The 13,344-nt window shown below is 38.4% G+C and overlaps 1 protein-coding gene across 5 annotated transcripts in view; it reads right to left on the bottom strand.

Annotated features, from left to right (window-relative positions):
- Positions 1-13,344, bottom strand: part of EMP2 (epithelial membrane protein 2) — a 35,398-nt gene that overhangs the window by 2,747 nt on the left and 19,307 nt on the right. For 4 of the 5 annotated variants that reach the window (XM_064520408.1, XM_064520406.1, XM_064520407.1 and 1 more), the window contains 3 exons: positions 4,941-5,052; positions 1,933-2,026; positions 436-582 (listed from right to left, as the gene is read on the bottom strand). In XM_064520408.1, the coding sequence (XP_064376478.1) occupies positions 436-582; positions 1,933-2,026; positions 4,941-5,018 (319 nt within the window). In that variant the 5' untranslated portion in view covers positions 5,019-5,052. Of the gene's footprint in view, positions 1-435; positions 583-1,932; positions 2,027-4,940; positions 5,053-8,378; positions 8,398-13,344 lie in introns of those variants that run through there. The other variant, XM_026096356.2, reaches the window with a different exon arrangement.

The following is a 13,344-nucleotide window of genomic DNA, read 5'->3' as shown; positions in this document are numbered from 1 at the left end:
CTGGGAGTAGTTCAGGACATGCTTTTCTGTTTTTTGGGCAGGGATAAAATTTAAAGTGCTGTTGTGTGTTCATGTTATTTGCAATGAAAACAAAATAATTCTAAGCATCTGGATAATAAAGACTAATAAAAATGATGGAAGTACCTGCCTGTGACAATCACAGAGTTGCTCAAGAAGGTTAGAATCTAAGATTCTCTCCCTTCAAAGTTTAAATGACTTGACTTCTGAGCCGTGATAATGTTATCCATGTTTTAACTGCGTAACTAGTATAGAGCAGAACAGTTCAATTTTTAAGCAAATACATGGGACAAGCTATGACCTCCAAAGCCCTACTAATTTCTCATGCAGCTGGTTCTTTTGGAAACTTTTTTCCTCTTCCCTTTCCTACTTTAATGTAAGCATCACTGACGTGACAAGTGTCAAAAAATCACTCACATGACAGGAGCTGGATAATCGAAGTTAACACAAATCTTTCTCCTTGTTTTAGACGGAAGAGTTGAAGAATGAAAACCAGAAATGCCACACAACAGAAAATCGTAGACAGGATCATGGTAGCCTGGACAGCCTGAACTGATGGATAATCTGTGAAAATAAAAGCAGCCTTGGTTAAAAATGCAGTTTCTCCCTTTACTTACTCCTGCAATAAGTAGAGAGGCAGAGAGCCTGAGCTCTTTAAGTTCATCAGATACTGCAAACAGGTATGTATGCATTGCCTAGGATAAATCTTTCCTGCTTTCTTGGTATTAATACAGCCAATGGCTTAAGGACTTTGAAAAGCTTTTTTTTCCCCTATACCATATCCTCTCCTTTGATCTATGTACTAAAAGCATAGTGAAAGTGCCAGGTGTCTAAAAGGGCTTACAAATGCAGAATGCAGAGTCATGCCTTTTACGTGACTTGGAGACAATTCTACCCAGTAAGATGCAACCGGACATGATTGCCAAACTCAGCATAAAACATTCCTTAGGTTCAGTTTTTCTCCTGTCAATTAGCTCCCTATAACCTGGAGCTAAAATAACCAATAAATTTTTAACTACATGAAGCTGTTTTGCACAACTTTGCTGTAATGATATGGACAAATAAAGCTACTCAAATACACTGTAGCTCCTCTCATCTGGGATAGCTGTGCTGCAGTCAGTAGGTCTGTGAACAGCAAACAAATACTTGAGCTGCTTTCAATCTAGGTAGTTAATGTACCTAATTTCAATGAATGCATAGCAATACAGACATCAAACCCAGCTCAAGTCTAGGTTAAATTCATGTTAGCTTTGATAGGTCTTTGTGAAATGTGATCATTTCACTAACTGCAGTATAGATATGCCCTAAACCAATTTGGTGCTCAAATGATCATTATGTTGTAGGTGCAAGGCTGTTTAAATCATCTACCCCTTTAATATATACCAAGAAGACGGAAAGTGTATCATAAATGTGTCAATTGAGAAAAAAACATTTTTATTTATTTTGCTAAAGCAGGACAGATTAGACTGTGCTGTATGTTGTTGTGTTCTCTTTGTTAAAATTTTAGATTGTGTTCTGACCTCTTTCCCCACCCCCCCATTCCTGTACTCATTTTTAGGTTCATCTTTGAAAGTTAAAGTTTAATTCTGACAGTCATATTCTATCACTTTAGAGCCACTTGCAAATGACTTCACTGTTTTTACCTGGTTTAATTTTTAAGAGTTCTACAGAACTCTTGTTGCTAGTTGTTGTTTTATTCTCTTCTGCTATGCTTTCAAGGACACTTGGTTGTTCTTTCTGTTTTCCTCTTACAGAAACTGTTGGAACAGTTTGCTTGTCCAAAATGAAAGTCAGTATTAAAAGTTTTAGAAGACTTGAGTAGTTAAAGGGTACAGTTTTTCGAACAAGTATGTCACTGCCCCTGCAAAATTTAGTAGTGATTTCACAGTATCTCCTTCTAAATGAGACACTCACCATTGAATTGATCAGTAATGGCTGTACAGGTGGTAGTATTGGTGACACACATTCTCCAAACATCTGTAGAAAAATTCTCTCCTACCCACCAGGCCTGCAAAACAGAAGTAAAGGAATCTTATAGAAAAACAAAACAAAACCCTGCTGGTTAGATATATCAACCAGAACAAACTTCTGATCATTTTTGCTACTTAACTTTTCAAACAAGATTTCAGATCTAATGGATTTAAAAGGAATTCTTACAGGCTAGATCTTAAGGAAAAGAGCAAAACAAAGGGAATACTCTTCCATATCTTGGGATGAGTGGGAAACCAGAGGCCTCAGGGATTAGAAAACACTTCGTGTTCCCGGTGCAGAACTGAAAGTTTCCATTGCAACTGGTCCAGATCAGGCTTTGGGAACTAACAGGCAGAGGGACAGAAGCAGAGGCCTTTCTAAATGTTTCCTGGTAAATCTGCAATTGACTCATTTACTGACCAAGAATCTGAATGCTGCATCAGCTGTTATCTGTTCAGATATAAGTAAGTTTAAGCAAGACAACTCATAAAGGCTTGAACTTTCTGTATTTATTTATCAGATGTTTTGAACTAAAGGGTATTTTCATTTTAGACCTATATGAAGTAAAAAAGAGAAAAGGCAGTAATCTTAACCGAAAGCAACAAGGGATGTTCCACTGTCTGGGCAGTAATTTTGGATGTTCAATGATCACTCAATATGTAAGGTACCTAGACAAGATCTGATTTGTTCTGTTGCCAATTCCAGTGTACTGTTCTTAGCAACATCAGCCAGACCCTGTTTGGGAAATGCAACTCTTAAAGGCACAGCATTTTTTAACTTCTGGGAAACAGAAGGGTAATATATCTGTGAAACAGAGACCTTGACTATAAATTTTCTAGTTCCTGACATTAAATGAATCAATCTCAGCTTTTATAACATAACTGTACTTTCAATGTGTAAGTGCAGCATGTATACTACAGCATCAGACTGGAAGTGCCTCTTGGCTCATTAATATCCCACTGTGATACCGCTATTCTGATGTTTAACAGTACTACAATGACTGAACAGATTTTTATGGTATCAGCCCTGCAAATGCTGCAAGAACTCCACACAAGTGGCATTTCCTCAGGAAATCCATTCCAGTTACAATAGTTACCCAGGCCTTTGTTCTGACTAGAGTTGGAAAAACACAACTTTTAAATACGAATTCTGATAGCATCTGCTACCGGAAAAGACATTCGAGAAACCTCACAGATTACTGTGCAGCTTTTCAAACACTACAGCAATAAAAACTATAATGTATTATGACATGAGGAGTATGTGTCGTAATAACACTGGAGTATCATGTTTAAGAAAAATCATTACTTTCCAAGATGAACTAAGCTATTCATTTGGATTTTGCAGTCCAAGTTCAATATATTATTTTCCAACTTTGTGTGCTGTATAATTCTTTCAGCATGATACTCATGACTATATAAAACCTCTGAGGACCATAAAAATCTAATAGAAGGTGGTTAAAAAGTTTAAGTTTGTAAGTGTTTAAAAGTAACTAACACAGAGGGCATGTTTCATATTTTTACAATTTTATTTGTATGTAGAAGGTCTGAACTTAGAATAATTTGCTCTTCCACTGTCCTAACTCTCTAAATATTCAAAAGGAACAGGTTAAAACAACCTGCTTTTAGTGCTCAATTAATGACCTACTTCAATGCAATAAATCAACCAGCAGACTGAAAGATAACATCTGAGTTCATACAATTTTGCAATAAAGAGCTTTGGGTAATATATCATTTCACTTAAAGCACAGTCTTGGAAAAGCATATGGGATTTGAACCAGCTTCATTGAATATGGTAAAGTATTTCCAGTATAGACTTTTTTTAATCCTAAAAGCCTGAGCACACTCTTTCTTACAGAAAGAAAGACTCCAATGAGCAGTTAAGAATATCAGTCTTGGGATAAGCAGGCAGTTTTAGAAAGAGGAAGATAGAGCTAGACAAATATATTGGAAGATAAATTCTTCCTGGTCACAAAGAAAAGGTAATTTGAAAAGCAACATGATTCTAAAAATTTGTGGTGAAATTACTTCAAATAAATGGAAATAGTTAAATTCTTCGTGTCCCTTTCGTAATTTAATTAAGCATCTTGCACAGTCACTTCTAAGGAAAGCATACTTCGGCTGAAATTATCACTATGCATAAATCATGAGCTATTCGACTTCATGTATGTGACATAAAAGGGCAAGAGATTTTTCCCCCTTTCCCTCAGATCAAGCTGAACGAAGAGCCATAGCTCCATCCTCCAAACACAACAGTATTTGTAAACATATTCACTGGCCGAGACTCTCACAGGGAGGAAGATTAGCTGCATAACGTGGACTCATACATGATGTCAAATGCAAGCATGGCCTTTATTTGTATTATTTCATCCAGTTAAAGAAGCAACATTAATGTTCAGGGTAGGGTGTTGTTTTGGTTGTTTTTTTTTAACAAAATGTATAACAGACTGGTGTGGTTAACAATGTTAACTGCTTTCCATAAGCAAGTTTAAGACAACTAGAGAAGCATTACTAAAGGCCTCAAATTATAAACACAACTAAGAGTGCAAGTAACAATTTTATAGACACTTTGCAACAGCTCAGTTTTGCATGGCCTTGTGGGAAATGGGAGATCTGATAAAGGTATCATGAGTACAGAAAAAGATACGATATAGGCCATATAAGCTCGTTGGTTCATTTTAGGTTGGCTTGAAGCAAAGTTGCCAGGTTTATTTTTAATTGCATAATTTTGAGTGTTATATGAAGACTTTAAGACTAGGTAATTTTTTTTCTTATACATTACATATTCAAAACATAATGCTTTTGTTCTGATAATAAACTGATAAGATTTCTAAGGTTCAAAATATATCCAGAAAGTAATCTGAAACTCAGTTAGTAGGAAAAAATTGTATAAAGCTTCTGATCTGTACTTCTGATCTGGGTGCCCTAGGGACAAACAGGAGAAATCAAACTTACATTGTCGATAGTTGAGATGAACAGCAGTGCTGCTGAGGTTATATGAAACACAATGATGAAAGCCAGAAGAATCAGCATCCTTGATGTGAGGAGGCTTTAGTCTGAGACAAATCTGTTAAAAATAAGAGCATACATGATCAGTCTTTAAAACACGTTAACTGACCAACCTGCCATAATGCTGTCTTGGTGTGGCCATGAGGTAGCTAGCACGGTCATCCTGAGTGTACTTCAGAGCGAGGTGCTTGTCAGAACTGGTATTGTTGGGTGTAGTTTGACTTCAGAGCACTCATTCTTTTTCCAGAGATAAAAGATCACACTTGAGTCACGCTATACATCAGTATAACAGCTTTTTATTATGTGTGATAAGTAGCTAGTATCATTGGTGTTAAAATGAATCTCAACTTAAAAGTGAGGCCAAGAGGTGCACTTCTTAATACGCCAGTTGGGTGGCTCCAGCGTCACTCACTGCACTGTTACACACAGAGAAGTTTCTCTCGTGAGCTTCTCCAGCAAGGATATCAAACATACTTCCCTGATGATGTTTAGAGAAGTACTTTTCAAATCACAACTTCATTTGCTCATTTGCTGCTGGATTTGGGATGCTCTTATTTCAACCATGCTTTCAAAGTGAGAAGAAATGCAGATTTCAAAGGATGCTGGTAGAACAAAATTAAGTATATCAAGAGCTACCTCCTAGGTTTAGGAATGGCTATGACATTCCTTAGGTTTCATATAGTTTGTCCTTAAAGAAAGTATAGCTCAAAAGTTTTAACCTTTACTAAATAACTTAAGGCTATCATTTTCTTCAATATGTTGCTCTGACAATTAGGGTTGAATAAACTGGTCAGTTGCGTAACACTTCAGTTAGTTATTTTCAGCTACTTAGTACTCTTTCTAGGCCAGATATTATCTTCTTACCTTATCTAGCCCACCCAATATCATTTCATCTGTCATATGAAAAAATTCTTGGGGAGAAAGGAAGCTGCTGGACACAGACTCACAAACTTAATTAGGATTTGAATTGGAATCCCCAGGAAATCTATGGGCAGATAACAAGCACTTCAGGGGAAACTATTAACATATTGAAATGTGCAATTGCTTGGTATATCCATTATCATCATCTTTTTCTTGCATAAAAATACTTGCCAATTAATGTATGCTATATTCTATAAGGACTGATATTTTTCTTTGCATTAAATGTGTACCATTCTGTAGTATTATGTGTGTTATCAACCGTCAGTACATTAATGGTTTCTCTACTTCCTTAACTTTAAAAATTTTCTCTTATGTCAAATGATCACATTCATGTAATAGAGCAAGTACCTGGAAGAAGAGGTAGCTATATTTTTCTTTAAGACTTTCATGATTTTTTTTCATGTCTAACCTTCTCACCGCTACTGCTGTTTGCTAGACTAATGAACTACACATACTGTTAAGTAATGCGGATGGAGAACTCAACCAAATAAAAGGATTACTTTGACAGCATTTTTAAACAGAATAGTGGCACCACGGGCATTCTCATCATTCCAAAATACAACTACTCTGCAAAACCTTTACAAAAAGATAACAGACAGCATATAAACATACTGAATAGAGATGAGAAGTTCCAGACTAATCCTTTATGCCTACACTGGAGTACAGCGTTTCACTGCAGTACAGCATCATAACAAGGACAAAGCCAAACAACATCGAAGTGCTTTAGAGAAAATAAAAATTAATCTGAAAAACCTTTTTCTGTATCTATTTGGAGTGATTGTATTGGAAAGGCAAGTCCAAATCCTGAAAAAAGGAAAGCATCTACTCAACTCAGTGTTTATTCCTTCTCAATTTCTCACTGTTAAACTTTGCCTTTTTAGCCACAACAAACAGAAGTGGTAGTTTCCTCCAAAGAGTTGCTACTGCCATATGACTCAAGATCCTCTGAACCTCGCAGCCACGTTCTGCTTCTATAAATGTCATTCATGGTGGTCTACTGAGCCTTTCTTGAATGAAAGGAAGGAAGAAGGAAAAGAAATTTTGTGGTTTTGTATAATGCCATATGAAAATATTTTCACTGTAAAATGTACCACTCTTCACACAGTACCCTCTTGTCTAGGAGTTATTTTTTTTTGAGTTTCATTTGTTGCAGAGATGGTATCTAAGCAGACAATAATGCAACAGTCGTCTGCCACATAAGGAGAATCAAATTGTACTCAGTATTATTTTAAGGCTAACAGTATGATTTCATCTTATTAAATGAGGCATCACAGAGTAAGACCAAAAAAAGTAACCTAATTGAAACCAATCTTGCAAAATCAAGATTTGCCAGCCCAGAAAAATCCATTTAATCTTCAGTCAAGTGAATGTTTTTGTTTCACTGCCTTCAGGCATAAACAGAAGTGCTTCAGAAAGAATGGATAAAGATGTACAGGTGATGAGGAGAAGACACTGTATGCTTTACCCAAATAAAGTCAAGATTAAATGAAAGGTTTTGTTGTGTGGTGACGAAAAGTGATTGAAGTCTTAATACAATTAATTTTCTACACTCTCAGCTTGAGTCTTTATTTCAAGAGAAATGATTTAAGGCTGTGAGAAAGTAAAATACAAGTAAAAATCAGTTGCACATTGTATTGGTACTGAGCCATCCTTCACAGTAAAGGACGCTAGGAAAAGTTTGATGCCTCTCTGCTGGCAAACCTTAGGAACAGACAGTTTTAGATACTTCCCCCGACTTGCTGGCAACGGCTACTTTCATGAGCTCCCAGCACTGTCCTGCACACAGTGCTACAGCACTTGCACACATACCGGTACTGAATGCGCTGGGAAAAGCCAGGGGACAGCCCGATTCCAAGTAATCCACACCAGGAAAAGACAACGACATCTTGCTACCCTGTCCGTCATGCCTGAGCACGGCAGGGATCCCAGAAGGGCACAGAAAGACCTGCGGACTTCAGTCATTCCTAGCAACTTTCTCTCTCCTTGGAGACCAAGGAGTCTCTTGTTCATCATAGCCAGCGCAAGGAGTGAGGAGGGGAGAGTCTCCCAGCTAAACTCTTTATAATCTGGGCATGGGAAGCAGAAAGCAGCTCCCTTCTCCTAAAATGTGGCCAGCAACAACACAGAAGCTCCCACAGAACCTGCATCCCTCTAATGGCAGAAAGGACTTCATTTCTGTGGGGGGCTGCTGGCAAACAGTCCTCCTTCACCCCAGACAATGCTGGGATTTAAAAATTCATTCTGGGGAGTCAGGCTCCTTCCAGCCCTTGGGCAAGATGCTCTTCCTTCCCACTTCTTCCATGAGCAGCCTACCTGCGTACCTGTGCTAGCAACAGGCAGCTCCCTTCCTCTCTCTCTTTATGAGCACGGAAAGAACATGCTTGTTTTCACACGGAAAATTTCTGAGAACAACGTTTGCATTAACATCCAAAATTCTTAATACTTTAATTATATATTACTAACCAAACACTTTGACAGCATCCTGTTTTGCATACTAGCTGTAGTCCTCTTTGTTTTGTCACTCATTAACTGCTCATCAAGAGTTCTCTTCAGGCTCGCAATTGTTTGCGGTTCTTTTAGCAGCAGCTTCCCTCCCTGCCGAAGCTTGCCAAACCAAGAGCATGCCATTTGGCAGTGTAATCAATGTCTGCATTTGCCTTGCTCTTTCAAAATGGAGGTACCTGCAAGAACAAATAAGCTAGCACTCCTATTTACCTGGCTGAATTAATTCTGTTCTATAGAAAAAACAGAAGTTAAGATTAAATTAAAATTCTGTTGCATTTATGTAACCATAAGAAAATACTGCTCAAAAGTGTTTGCTAATAAGAAAAAAAATACATTTTCAAATCACATAAATTTGGCACTCTAATAATGTGTACTGTTGCAAATAAACAAGAATCTACAAACAACTGTCCTAAAAAGATGCATAGAAATGATCAGACTTTTCAAATAAAACTTAGGTATGAATGTGTGATGTGATAAGAGATTTTTAATATTTATTTCACTTGCTGTATTGCAGATTTGGAATCACTGCCCTACTTATCAGTGCTAATCTACGCTGGTATGAAAACGTTTACAAGGATTGCTCAACTCTTTTGTTTTAGTCTCTTCATTATAGGTAAGTATATTTGTACTGATCAAAAAAGCTTCCCAGGCAAAGTTGTATTTTATGTTCTGTCATTTGAAGCAATACGCACTATGCTCTCAAGTCAAGGTAGTCATGTTTTTTAAGTACACTGCCATCAGGCATGGATGGAGACTGCAATGATACAATAGATACTGTTCATCTTTCCGCAAACTGGTTTAAATTCTTTTAAGAGTTTATACATGCCCTCCCCCCCCACACACAAAATCTTTATAAGGCATGCTGTACGTGTCTTGGTAGAAGCAATGGAGCCACTCTTCTCAAAAGTACATGATGAAAAGACGAGGCAACAGTCACAAGTTACAACAAAGAATATTCCAATTGTGAAAAAATTTTTCATTATATCTAATGAGCGTGGTTAAGCATTGGACTGGGGCCCAAGAGGCTGTGGAATCTCCATTCTTGGACATCTTCAAAACTGACTGAGGCAAGGCCCAAGGCATCCTGAACTAACTCCCTGCTTGAGCAGGACACGGGACTAGCGACCTCCAGAAGTCCCTTCCGTCCTCCGTTTCCCAGTGATTCTGCAGCTATTTCAGGAACCTCCCTGTACCAACCTCCAACAAAGCTCGGAGAAAAAAGAACATCACCAATAAAATTTCACTTATTTCATCACATATCACATTTAAAAAAAAGATTTGGGTTTGAAGTAAGAATGCCATTGGAGCTCAAAATGAATTCTTCAGTTGCAAGCCTCGGCATTTAATACCACTTTACAAAGTATGTTGTAAGACAGAACTGCAAAGATAGAACTGAGGTAGAAGTGCTGGCTCCCACTGAATTCAGACATAATAAGCTATTAGCACCCTAATGAACACATCCACATATGCTGTGGTAATAAGGTTTCCTACAAATGCTGTAAGTTGCAAGACACATACATAAAACACACTGAAAACAGAAGGCCAGTTATATTAACAACCATTTTTCCAAATAGCACAAGAAAGCTGTTTCTGGGTATTACTCTACCGATACCTTATTTCGTATAGGGAGGATAAGTACAGCATTCACTTACACTTATCTTTGATCTTTTCAGTAATGGAGCCTATTGGCGGAAATAATTTGCCCTTTTGTTATTAAAGCCTGACGTGCTTTACAAGATGTGGCTAAGAAGGACCTCTGCCATTATCTTCAAGACATGCACAGAGGCAAGTATCCTTCTTAATGCCCAGCAGTGAAAAAAAAAAAAAAAAAAGAAAAAAAAGAAAAAAAAGCCTGTTAGAATTCTTTCTGCTGTTTAGTACAGCAAGCAAGCAAAAAGGAAAACTATCTTTGACAGTTCTTAGCAAGTTTAACTTTCCAGTCCCAATGGGATCCTCACAACCCATGCTTTCACTTCTTCCTAAGGGGTTAAATTCTGCTCTCAGTTTGTTTCTCATGTCTGTACATACTTAATTCTTGCAACCAAAGAAGCATGTACACAGTACAGTATGTTCATCCTGTGCTCACTTGCCCTGAGAAGGCTGAAGTTTATCCTACCATTTTGTGCCTTGCCCTCAGTTCCTAAGATCAAGTCTGTTCTTTTTATCGTCTTCATCTGGGTCTATGTACGTAGACAATCTCTGCACAGACACTCCCGGCATATAGTCCTAGCAACACAGTGAGAACATGGCGAAACGGCTCCTGCTTTGCACACACCAAGGCCCGAGCGGCTGTCAGTGCGCAGGCTGCTAGTCACCCACACCAAGGGTGCTGCAAAGACACACCCAAAAGAAGGGGGAGAGGATCCTGCTAAACGAGTTGGCATACCTGCAGCTTTCTGCACCGAGATTTTTCATTACAGCTAGAATAGCAGGTCTCTGGGCCACCAGCAAGGATTTGATTCAGCTGAACTTCCTTGAGATCACTGGTGCAAAACTGAATCAAAGCAAGCCTTTTTAATTAGCAATTCCTCTGCCCTTCAGTGCTGTAATTAAGACTACATATCTGAAGTTAGAAGAAAAAGCTTGTATACCGGTGGCATGTGAAGTCTATCATCTTGTGATACATCATAAGATGTTTGTATTTACATGATAATCACTTCACTACACTTAGAGTTCTTGTGCCACATCTCATGGTGTCTTATGACACAGAAGAGTCAGCTCATGTTTTGCCTGTATCATTGTCCCACACTTGCATAAAATTCCCTGGTTTATAAGGAACAGAGTGATACTGTTAAACTACTTTTTCTTTTATTAGATATGAAGGGTTCTGTTTTTCTTCTTGAATAATTCTCAGAAATGGAAACAAAAGTGAAATAAGTTCAGACAGCAGGGTTTTTACCAAACTAGCAAAAGCTTTGAGGATTTCCACAATTCTCTAATGCCTAAATATCAAACAACATAAAGGACAAGAAATTCAGGAAATTTAACACCAACGGAATAATTATACCAGTTGAAACAACTCACTTCAGTTTCATTATTCCTTCTTCTCAAGTTAATTTAACAATTGGGAATACCAGCATTACAGGATATAATTTACTGAGTGACATTCCTTAAAATGAGGCAGATAACACCCAAACTCTCATGCTTTCTTTCCATACTTTTCAATATTCTCATAAGCTGACTAGCATATAAAACCAGGCATCATAGTATGTTTTTTGTGCTTGATTACCTGCTGATGAGCACTTTTGACAGTTACTTGTTTCTTTGCCATGCAGGAGGCTACACTAGATTCCTGCAGTCATCTTTCCTCCCCTTCCACCACTCAGTTATCTGCTTGTCAACTGGATATATCAGTTTTAGTGGGACCTTGCCAGCTGTTCTTTCATTAAGTGATACTGAATCAAAACCTCCTTGGGAGGCTGAGAGCACTTCACACCATTCATATCATCTGATTCAGGTTAATTCTTCTAATACCAGTTGCACTTCTAGTTTCAACCTTTAATGGCTTGCAAAACACTAGTGTGCATGACTGCATTTATGTTGCTCTGGCCTTTTTCACAGCCTGTGGTATCTGTACATTAATCCCTCCTTTGAGCAATTTCAATTGGATCATCTGTCTGTTGTGTTTGTTGCTGCAGAGTTAACCAGGGCAACCAGCGCATGACTGAGCTCTGTCAGGCTGGCCTGACAGAGGGGCCCGACACAGCACCCCTCCATCGCTCTGCCCTCAGCATTTCTGCACACCCGCTACGTCGGTGTGGGCATTTTCCAGGGCTCTCTAAGCTGTGACACATTTGGATCCTTCCCAGGTCAGCTACAGGAGACTCTTCCAACCACAAAGGCAGAAGTGTGGAAAAGGATAAATACATTCTTGTGTCTTTTTTTTTCTTTCTTACCTGCAGCATCACTGCAAATTAAAAAAGAAAAAAAAAACAACTAAAGCACACTAGTACTATTTTATGTGGTCACTTGGGAGCCTAACTTTAAAGAATCAGCTTAGGCTTTAAACACTGCATAGAACATGAGAGCTAATTTTGAAACTAGCATTGCATGTAGATTTATTAACTGCATGTAAAGACACTGCTGCCAGTAGTCCCTGAAATGCATATTAATAGTTCTCTGGTGCGTGAACTCAGCTGCTACTGTTAGAGCTTGTAGGTACACAAACTACACAGAAAATGAGTTTTCTCTTTTACTAATGTCTCATACTGAAAGTGTAATTTGGCAGTTAAAAATACAGATCTATCAACAAATGTGGTAGTCTCTGTAGTTGTGCTCATTTATTCTCTGTTCTCAGTGAATTTAATATAGTGTAAAACTGGGCAAAAGTGAACTGTTTAAACCTGAAAAGATTCTAAATGCATATTTTCATGTTAAGCTCTTTAGGTCCAAGCACTGAAAATTCGTACGTAATGTCCATACAGCCTTGCTCCCTGACGTATTGGCACTGTCTGGTTCTGCGGTGGTGCTCCGCACAGGCACAGCCAGCTAACAAACCTGTAAGAAGTGCTGCTGGTTCTGGCTACACCTCTACAGTATTGAACGGGAAGCTGGAAGGGAAGTTCAAAATAAAAGTAGCAACCTAGACAGCAGATGAGCTTCCACTCCATTTTTTCTGGTACGAAGCTAAGTATGCAGTCCAGTGTACGCTCTTCAAGAAACAAAATTTCAGGCCCTCGGCTTGATGCTGGACTTGGACTGAGAGGGCTAAGCATACTGTCAGGCCTTAGAAGCAATGGACACCATCAGTTCTTTTTGCTTATGAGCAGTGGTAAGCTGGCAGCAAGCTGGCAGCTGAGAACTGTAGCTTTCAGTGCTAGCTGTTCTGTGTGGAAGGAAGACAGCTTCTCACTTACACTTCCAGCTACTTTTCAAAAATCCTTCATCGCAGAGCGAGGAAGTCAGAAGGAAATGAAACAATGCT

This window comes from Dromaius novaehollandiae, chromosome 14 (assembly GCF_036370855.1).
Source record: "Dromaius novaehollandiae isolate bDroNov1 chromosome 14, bDroNov1.hap1, whole genome shotgun sequence".
NCBI lineage: Eukaryota > Metazoa > Chordata > Aves > Casuariiformes > Dromaiidae > Dromaius > Dromaius novaehollandiae.
This window is presented reverse-complemented; position numbering and strand designations above follow the sequence as displayed.